General features: G+C 42.2%; 1 protein-coding gene across 1 annotated transcript; it reads left to right on the top strand.

Moving 5' to 3' along the window:
* Positions 1–1,409: 1,409 nt before the first annotated feature.
* Positions 1,410–9,761, top strand: LOC121684156 (probable G-protein coupled receptor 149). Its single transcript, XM_042064115.1, has 4 exons — positions 1,410–2,856; positions 3,070–3,250; positions 3,976–4,445; positions 7,099–9,761. The coding sequence occupies exons 1-4, from the start codon at positions 1,888–1,890 to the stop codon at positions 7,720–7,722; spliced, it is 2,244 nt and encodes a 747-aa protein (XP_041920049.1). The 5' UTR covers positions 1,410–1,887; the 3' UTR covers positions 7,723–9,761.
* The last annotated feature ends 292 nt before the right edge of the window (positions 9,762–10,053 follow it).

The following is a 10,053-nucleotide window of genomic DNA, read 5'->3' as shown; positions in this document are numbered from 1 at the left end:
TTCAGGAAAAGAGATCTATCTTTTACATAAGAGTCCTTGAGCATGACAAGGAAGGATAGTGCAAGGCCCCTCTCTCCATCAAGCACATACAGTGTACGTCATTTACCAGATTGTCCTTGGATAGCCTAACCTACAAAGGAAATTAAAGGCATTTTTTTAATTGCTGGAGCTTTCTGTTTGCCATTCTTGCCTCAAAAAAATTTATTCTCAAACTCAAACTCTTCTTGGTTATGAATGACCTATGTCTTTATAATCATTCGTCAATTATTCCTGATTACACATAGGAAACACAATATTGAATGAAATTTGCTGACACACTGATAAAGTCAATTGATGGGATTTCATAATATGGATGCTGTTAAAGTTAATGTGCATTCATCTTTATCTTCCTGCAAAGAAAGCATTGAACTCCTGTTATGTATGCCTTTTCCTACACTGAGGATGTTAAGCACCAGTGAATCAAATTCCATTGAAGGAGCTGAATAATGCACACATCAATGCTGCCAATTTGTATCGACCATTTATATTGTTTGCATGGGTGCAGTCATAAGGTACCCACTGATGTGAAAACATGGGTTTATGTGAGTGCATTCCTAGCAGAATAGAATGTTGTTATACTGTCCGTCAAGGACAATTGGAAATACTGTTCTGGAATTCAATTGCACACAGAATTTTAATAAAATCTACCACATGCAAACTCATACCTCATTATTCTCAAACAAAAAGGACTTTTGTTTCAAACACAATGGGTGATCTGTTTCTCATTGAGAGAGAGAGAGAGAGAGAGAGAGAGAGAGAGAGAGAGAGAGAGAGAGAGAGAGATGTTATTAGTATGAGGGTACAGTGGTTGTAGAAGCAGAGGCCACAAAGGGCTGATGTGTACCTTTTGATAGATACAAAAAAGACTCCAGCAAATTGTGAGTTATGGATCCAGAGCATAGGTTACATCTCACATGACAATATATGATTCACCACATTGATTGTAGGTTGCTACATCTGTAATTAGCCATATGGTACAAGTTCATAACCCTTGCCTAACCCATAAAGTCACTAGCTACTATACCAGGACACTGCACTAATGTTAAGACTTCAGTTATAAACACACAGTACAGTTCCTTGGATCATTTGCAATCAAATGGAGCTGTGTTTCATGTAGGCCTACTTCAGTCACAACTGGACCGACATAGCCAAGAAATATGGCAGAATAGATAGAAATGTAGTTGCTCTGTTCATACAATATTCTACAGTCCTTGAAGATAGTGACAACGGTTACGAAATGTTACATGAATACATGAAATTTGTGTATCTATTTTTTTAGACATGGCAAATATCTTTGTTGTGGCTCCTGTATGTTGATCCTATTCAATGCGTCGGAGGCGGTGAAGGAGGAGAAGGAATGCTCCTCCCTCTCTACAACCAGCTCTGAAGATTGGGACGCACAGCTCATTCATGCTTTGGCTTTCGGTAGCGCGAGGAAAGCTGAAGGTTAGCTATCGTGCACGAGTTGTGATGAACACATACAGGACACGTACGCTCTCCTTTCCTTATTTTTTAGAATCAATATCGCTATAATATTGATAGCGAACTGGTCGGGACAAAAGATACTCTAGTGACATGAATATAAACCTAAAGCTCCATCTTGGACCCCCTGAGGACAAAACGGCAAGCGCAAGTAATGGGAAGACATACTAAACATGTGTCAGGTGCTTTAGTTTCACTGGATTGCTATGCTATTCCACAGACAGGAATGTATAGTGAATTTACGCAGATGCATTTGGAATCAAAAGTAGCACGGTCTTGAACCAAACTTCGTCGACCTGCAACAGACAGATCATTTTATCTTGCAAAGTGGAATGAGGCAAGACAAGTGGATAAAGTTGAATCAACATGTCCTACACGGACAGCTCACCATCACCAAACAACAGCAACCTTTTAATGGAGAGTTATAAAAAAACGAATAGCATGGACCCTGACAAGCAAACTGACATTGTTCTTTTTGGCCTGTGTTTGTCTATTGCCATTGTGACTTGTGTGGGAGGTGTATACTCTCTCATAACCTTATTGAGAAAAAGGTTGAAGACTTCCCTTTGCCTGATTGTGGCTTCCATGTCAATTGACGACCTCGTTAGTCTGGTGCCTCTTTCCTTGTTTATGTTCTTGCAGTGGAAGAAAGAAGACTATGGCAAGTCAGGAACCATATGCACCTTGTCTGGACTCCTTTACGTTTTTCAGGGGTTGTCTAGCAATATGAAGGCATTTCTTATTATTGCCTACACTTTTTACATTACCAAAAGGTTTGGAGTTTACGAGTCCAGCAGTCGACCACTGAGAATGTTGTGGGCTATAGCCATGGTGTGGATAATCAGTCTGATCATCAGTATACTGCCTTTGTGTGGCTGGGGTCGATTTTCCCCTGCTTCCCTTGGCTGTCTGCCGGACAGCAATAGTTTTTATGTTTTGCTGCTTTTTGCTGCGTACTCGCTGTGTGTTTGTGGCTTGGTCTTTTTCTCCTTCCCTCTCATATATCGGCTTCTGTGCTCTACAGAGCAACAGAAGACGTTTTCCCCTAGTTATTTTGAGATCGCTGGACCGCTAGTTTCAGATGGATCGAGGCCCCTATGTGAAATTCCCTCCTTATCACGGGCTAGCTTGGAGAAAAGTTTTAGTGTATACAATGAATTTAGTACAGACCCAGTGTATTTGCAAAGCAACATGGTCACACGTTCCAGCTCCACCACTACGGACCGTTTGCGCATGGATAGAGAGCACCCGAGATACTCCCCGGTGTTCTATGCTCAGAAGCGCTTCTCCGTGATTTTGGCAATCGCACGCATAGTTTTGTGGATGCCAATGATGGTGAGTTACAATAATGGAAAGTAGCCAATGTTTACCCTTGACTTATGCCTTGACCGTGTATTGTACATCTCAAAATATATATTGATATGAATCTGCTCTAAACACTGTGAAAAAGAAATGCAAACTAGATTAAACATTGTGAAAAAGAAAAACTAACAATGAAAACACTTTTTAATTGTCACTGAAACTGTGCCCTGCTAACTGCTATTTCAGACGCAAATTGTAGTGAGTCACATAGTTCATGTTCGGAGCACTTCCATGGAGACACTGAGTTTCTTCCTAACCTTGCTGTCGGCTGCAGTTACGCCCATGTTTGTGCTCTCCGAGCGCTGGATCCATCTCCCTTGTGGCTGTTTCATCAATTGTCGCTCCGGTGCGGCCAAAGAACCATCTGGTAAGTGCAAGTGTGCAACCAACATCTGGAGTGAGCAAGTGACATATAGTTAACAAAGTCAAATTAAGTAATTTGGTAACATTCATAACAACAAGTAATTTATCTGGACGTTAAAGATACGATACAGTGATATAGACCTAGTCACCTGTGGTCTTCTGCAGTCCTGAAAACAGGAGCAACCCGCAAAACCAGAGGATGGCTTACTCATTAAGGCAAGATAAGGATATATAGCCTTCTCATCAAGACAGGATAGCCTCCTCATCAGGCCAAAGGGGGGCGATGATAGGCTGGCCTACGTTAAAGGCACGGTAACCTACATGGGAGTAGTTTAGGCAGTGAAGGGGCTTAACCATTCTCATCGATATTGTGCCAATATTATCGGGCACCCCGAGTCAATACAACGATTTAGTTTAGGTGATTTCGGGCTTGAACAAGTAGGCTAAGCAAATGACCTACGCCTCTTTTTCAATAGGATGTACCTCAGCTACTACACAACGCCTTACACCTTATACTGTCTCACACACTTTGGAGATCCAGCCCTCACTTAAGTCACCTGACAGCTCGACTGGAGTAAGGAGTCGTATGGTCAAGGTCGTAGCCAATGCTGGCTGCAATGTATTTAATGTTCCTTCAGTCTTATGACACAGACGCCGTAGGGCAAATAACGAGACACTACACAATAGGCTACTCAGGAACTGAAATGTGTGTATTCATTTTGTCCACAGTAAACAAACGGAGGTTTGATTTCAACATGTCCTTCCAGAGCGGCTATGGCTTTTATAAAATTTCGCACACGAAGTCGCCGTCGATAGAAAAACCTTCCTACAGCAATTTCTTCAACTGCAATCTGACTGAAAGTAGAGTCGCAGTGCTGGACAGCGGTCAGATAAAAACTCTAGCGAACAACGAGTTCAGAACCACCGCCAACGAGGACAGCTCCCTGCGCAGAGAAGTGTTGTTAGACACGACGCTCAGCCATGAGGAAGGGCTGGCGAGCCAAAGCCATAACTCCGACAACAAAGGCCTGTGTCTGGGCTCTCCGCCTCCATCACTGAGTGGAGAGGTTGATGTGAATCTTGACTCTTCCTCCGTTTTCGACGGGCCTGAGAGGAGACTATCACACGAGGAGTGCCGTAAAATTGAACTTACTGACTGGGAATGGTGCAGAAGCAAGTCGGAGAGAACACCCAGACAGGTACTTCAATGATTTAGGGAAATCTGTAGCATTTTGTGTCAAGTGACAGAAAAAACAGTTAATACATTCATGAATTTGGGGCACACAGTCATAGTGCAAAATTATAATTCTTCTGAACTTGAAACTATCCATGATACATTGTCACAATCTTGTTGCTGTCCATCAGCATGAAAGGGAAGGCAAGCCTCCTAGGGTTAATCTTCTTCCTTGTCAGTTTATAGACTGACAATAATGGATGGAATAATGCCCCCAGTATGTTACCTGAATGGTGAGAAGCACCATTGAGAAGCACAGTCCCAAGGTAGGACACTGGTGACAAATACATATGTTTTACGATCAGAACAGAAACTTCCCCACCAGACCTGTGGGATGCCATATCATTTAGATAGATAGATAGATAGATAGATACTTTATTGATCCCCAGGGGAAATTCAAGGTCAGACATTTAAACATGTTTACCTAATTCTAGTCCAGTTGGACCTCACCTAAACCTCACTTGCTGTATAAACTCTTTGGCCCACAGGCTACTGGAAGACTTTGTAACTTTATCACTCAGTATCTCAAAACCGTTGCCTATGTTCCCCTGCTCTTGGTATAGGCTATAGTTTTCCTTGCATTACTACAATTGGAATTATTGATACATGATAATATTTCTTATTATAACTTAGCCACTTAAAGTTATCTGTTTGTCCAAACATATGGCTGAGTCATGAAACAACATCTATTTCATCCAATTAATTGTTGTTCCATTAGGGTGGGTAACCATTAACCAGCTGATGTGCTCCTGACCAACCAACATGATTAATTCGTATGACTCTGCTCTGCTGTTTGTCTGTTAACCTTGTGACTCATTGCTGAGGCCTTACTACCGTTTTAGTAGGAAATTACATGTTTGCCAGATGCTTGTGTGACAATAGTGTAATTAAATATTGAACATATTTATTTCCCCCCTCAAAGATCCACCTATTTTAGAATAAGTGATAGTGCCCTCCATTTTCCTTGCGAAAATACAGATGGTAATTTGCTTCTGGTGGTGGCTTATGGTCTTGTAAATGACTCCACTGTATTGTTGAGTTAAAAATATAATAAGCAAACACTGTGTTCTCTTTGCTTATAATAATAGATAGATAGATAGATACTTTATTGATCCCTAGGGGAAATTCTCCTCGCTTATGTCTACATAAGAAAGAGAGAGCCTGTTGTTGCATGCTGTTGTGAGACATGCTGGGTTTGAATGTTGTGGTCAATTCTCTGTGGATCTCAACGTTAGCTGAAGAATGCTCCCATGTGGTTTACTTGGACCATATAGAGCTCAGAAAGACTGGACGCCATGCAAACAACTGCACGACTGCAGAATACAGATGCCTATTAACAGGCCGGGGCAGATATTTGCTTTGCCACCCTGCTCTACTGCTATCTGGTCATCAGTGTAGGAGGAGAGGTCAGAAGATTAGCTAGAGGGGGATGAAGATTTTAATCCCAGGTTGTACATCCTCGACAGGAAAAGCCCTCAAGTCGTGCTACATAGTGTGCAACATTGCCAAACAAGCAAAATCCTATTCTCTTGCCAGTCAGAGAAGCATGCATTATGAACACATACATCTTGCTGTGGTCGGGTGAGTTGCTAATTGGCCAAACATAAAGCTTGAATGTTTTATGGGGCACAAAAAATAATTGCACTTTGTTGTGCTCATGCCCCAGAAGTGGGAATTGCCTCTGGCATGCACTCAGTCATGGCAGGACAGACATGATGGGAAGCACTAGGGTGAAGCTGTTAGATATTAATGCAGTGTTTCTCTTTTTGTTTTCTTGGCCATCTCAGCAATGGCTGCCTAATGTGTCAGTAACTATGTCTCCCTCTCTGTCCCTATTTTCATTAATGTGTTGGCATATTGTGAATGTGTTAATTATCTTTAGTAATCCCATGAGGGTCACAGGAGTAGATCATGTATCACTTGTTTCTCCTATGTGTATAGCTCAGCTGCAAGCACACATCCTAATAAATGTGGTCATTAACTGCTCCGAAAAAATCACATTAGATGAAATGATGTGCTAAATATATATCTAAATGTCATAGTAATCAAGTACCACTTTGCATTTCTTAAAGCTACCCATGGCATATAATTGTCTGAGAACCTGCATTAGCATGTGAGTCTAGTTCTGTGGAATACATTCATTGTGGAAACATTATCACCGCACCCTCCTGTTAATTCATCTCCCCATTAGTCCTCAGGCATCTCATTGACCCTGGGAAACCACTATATCACAACTCCATGTGATGAGGTACATTTTCAGGACAGTTGAGAGGGCACAAAGCAAGGCTGTTAATGCCTTGATTTCTTGAGGGGTAAAATCGAGAGAGAGAGTGGGAAAAAAATATTCTCATTTTCTGGAATTGGAATCAAAGTGTCTGAATAATTTATGCTAGCAAAGTGGTTAATTTCAGCCTATTTTATAAAGATCTTTTGATGTTGAGTTTTTTTTTATTATTATTAGTTAGTTAGTTCTAACTGTGCCTTGTTGAAAGATAATTCAGATATGGTTGTTCAGATGGAAAGTGTAGATTGTTAGTTAGATATTCAGTGACACCATGATAATAATGCACCTTATTCCTGTGGTCATTTTTGTGTGTTGTGTTGTTTTTCCCTCCTAGCGGTCCACTGGAGGCTTGTCCATCCCGCTTTGTGCCTTCCAGGGTACTGTCTCCCTCCAGGCCCCCACAGGCAAGACCCTCTCTCTCTCCACCTATGAGGTCAGCAGCGATGGCCTTAAGATCTCCCCCACCACCAAGAAGGTGGAGGTGTACCGCTCCAAGTCTGTGGGCCATGAGCCCAGTGCGGACGAGCCCCACTCCAACAGCTCTGGGAGCGGCGGTGGTGAAGGGGTAGGCGGCGTCAGCCTCATCACCGGCATAGGTGACACCAACGTGAAGATCCATCTGGAGGTGCTGGAGATCTGCGACAACGAGGAGGCCATGGACAGCGTGTCCATCATCTCCAACATCAGCCAGTCGTCCACGCACGCCCGCTCGCCCTCACTGCGCTACTCGCGCCGGGAGAACCGCTTCGTGTCGTGCGACCTGGGCGAGACAGCGTCCTATTCGCTGCTCATCCCCGCCATCAACCCAGACGCGGACCACATCAACATCCACATCCCAGACACAGTGGAGGCCCACAGGCAGAACAGCATGCGACAGACGCAGGAGAGTGGCGGCTATCGCGAGGAAATCCAGCTGCTTAACAACGTCTACAGGAAGGCCAGCAGCCAGAGGAACTGAGAGCCTGGTGATAGGCCTAGAGAAGGAACACCAGTTAAGGACAATGGGAGGAGTGATGCCTTGAAGGGAGTCTTTGAGGGCAACAGAGAAGGTGGGGGAATAAAGATGAGATTCATCATAGTGTTTTATTCATGGGATATCATGGGATGCAGACAAGTAAAACATACAATATAGTGTTAAGCTAAAGCACTTGGAGAATTGCCATTTGCCATCAAGGGACCATTAAAGCCCTTACTGGCTAGTTAGAATATAGGTTAATGTACCTTTGAACTTGAGGCTCAGTGTCGTTGGAAAATTAGTCGATTCACAGCCATAGGGCCATGGATGCATACAAAATGATTTCAGACATTTATACGCTAAGAGTCTGCATAGTTTTCATGGGTAGGAGTATGGAAGTTGACATGATCACTTCTGATCTATAAATGGAACTAAATGAGAGATAGAAATTATGAGTCATCAGGGGAGCCTCTGTAAAAGGGGGAAATGATTATATAGTGTCTGAGGAGGAGTGCAAGGAGATGGAAAATTGGTTTGTGTGCATGCACAGGCCCACACTATATGGCAGTTTGAATCACCAAAGTGCAACGCAGGCATCAACTGGACACAAGGAGATTCTACTGATTGGCACAATCACTCAGCATGGCTCTGATTCCAGGCAAAGGAAGGCAAATTAATCCTCAAAAATAGGTTTCTATTGTTCATTTGTGTTTGTGTTCCTTTGTGTCTCTTGTCACTTCTTCATTCCTTTCATGTATGTACATACTGTACATGTATGTGTGTGTGTGTGTGTGTGTGTGTGTGTTCCCGTTCTCTCAGCATCATTTTGATGTTTTAAGCATACCGCACAGTATAAACTTCAACACTTGTCTGTGTATGCTAACGTGTAAGTACACGTAGTAGTTTGTGTGTGTGCTTGTGTCCGAGTCTGAATGTGTTGTGTATGTGTGCTGTTGTTTTTGTCAGTTAGGAAATACACAAAGGATCTGCGACAGCACCACGGCCTCTCTCAGCCTCTGTAAATGCTTGGTCCATGGAGTTAGTCAGCGACTGGGGAGAATTCCTCTGCCTTATTGCCATTCCATAAATACAATTAGTCGGAGTGACAGTGTGCATATTTAAACTCCTGATGAGGGCACAGATGAATGTTGATTTTATAGCCACTTAGGGGTCCTTTTCCATTGGTTTTCACCTCACTACATTTGCAATGTGGAATGTGAGCTAGGCAATTCAGTTACATTTAATAAATGCATAAATTTAGCTCTGTAATGGAATGTTTGTAGATGGTATGACACAGCTTTAAAAATAATGGAAACAATGCTAAAATGAATGGTATATTTGAGATGAGATTCTATTTAGAAAAGCTTTTCTAAGCACACATATATAGGCATGCACACACATGCACATACATATGTAGACCTGTACAAAAATAATACACACACATAAACACAGACAGACATTGCACAGGCAGTTACAGACAGGGTACTGAATTCAAATTTGGCGTGCACTACCTCCCAGTTATTTTTAAGAAAACAAATATGAATACATGTACAATCTATTTTAATGTTCATATATTATAGGACTATGTTTTCTGGGTGACAAAGGAAAAAAATGAGAGGCATAGAGTCAAATTATTACGTCTTTATGCAGCAAAATAGCTGTAAGACAAGTTGTGACATGTTTATCCTTCATTTGAATGTATTCATTAAAGATTTATTTACAGAGAATGGCTTCTGTGGTGTTCCTGCAATACATGCACAAATACAAAGGAGAACAGTGGGAAGGGCCTGCACATAGTTGAAGGCTTAGCTTAGTACACAAGTAGAGTGCAATCAGCATTTTGATATTTTTAGTCTTTTTGCACTTGTAAAGCATTCAGCTGGAAGTTGGCCTTCATCGTTGCTCAGGCCATAAGAGAAGTGCAGACAGTAATCAGTGAGTGCATGCGCATCAGTGTATCCTGAATGGCCCCGGAGTTCACATCAGGAGAATCTCAAACCAGCCCAAGGCTTATCAATGAATGACTTACATCTTCATGCTCTCTCTTTCTCTCTCTCTCTCTCCCATCCTCTCACTCTTTCTCCCTTCCTCTCGCTCTTGCAGTGTCTGTCTGTTTGTGGGTAAGGGGACTTTAAAAAGGGGAGCTCTGAACTCTCATTCAATCTATTGAATGGCTGATTGATTGGAATTAATTGTTTGTACATGTTGTGAGCTATGCACATTACATGTAGGCTAGTTTCCAGTCAATAATGGACTCACCTCATAAGGAGCCAATCCTATAGTGTTTCTCAGTTTCATGTTGAATCACTAATGAAATAATTTTTACTATAATTG

This window comes from Alosa sapidissima, chromosome 15, assembly GCF_018492685.1.
Source record: "Alosa sapidissima isolate fAloSap1 chromosome 15, fAloSap1.pri, whole genome shotgun sequence".
NCBI lineage: Eukaryota > Metazoa > Chordata > Actinopteri > Clupeiformes > Clupeidae > Alosa > Alosa sapidissima.
Note: the sequence above shows the minus strand (reverse complement) of the source record. Positions and strands in the feature narration are given on the sequence as shown.

What these genes read in the sequence shown, in the direction of transcription:
- LOC121684156 (XM_042064115.1), top strand. Translation starts at nt 1,888, where the DNA reads ATGTCCTACACGGACAGCTCACCATCACCAAACAACAGCAACCTTTTA. An exon ending in TGCGGCCAAAGAACCATCTG is followed by an intron (nt 3,251 to 3,975) that starts GTAAGTGCAAGT and finishes TTTTGTCCACAG; the next exon opens with TAAACAAACGGAGGTTTGAT. An exon ending in CGGAGAGAACACCCAGACAG is followed by an intron (nt 4,446 to 7,098) that starts GTACTTCAATGA and finishes TTTCCCTCCTAG; the next exon opens with CGGTCCACTGGAGGCTTGTC.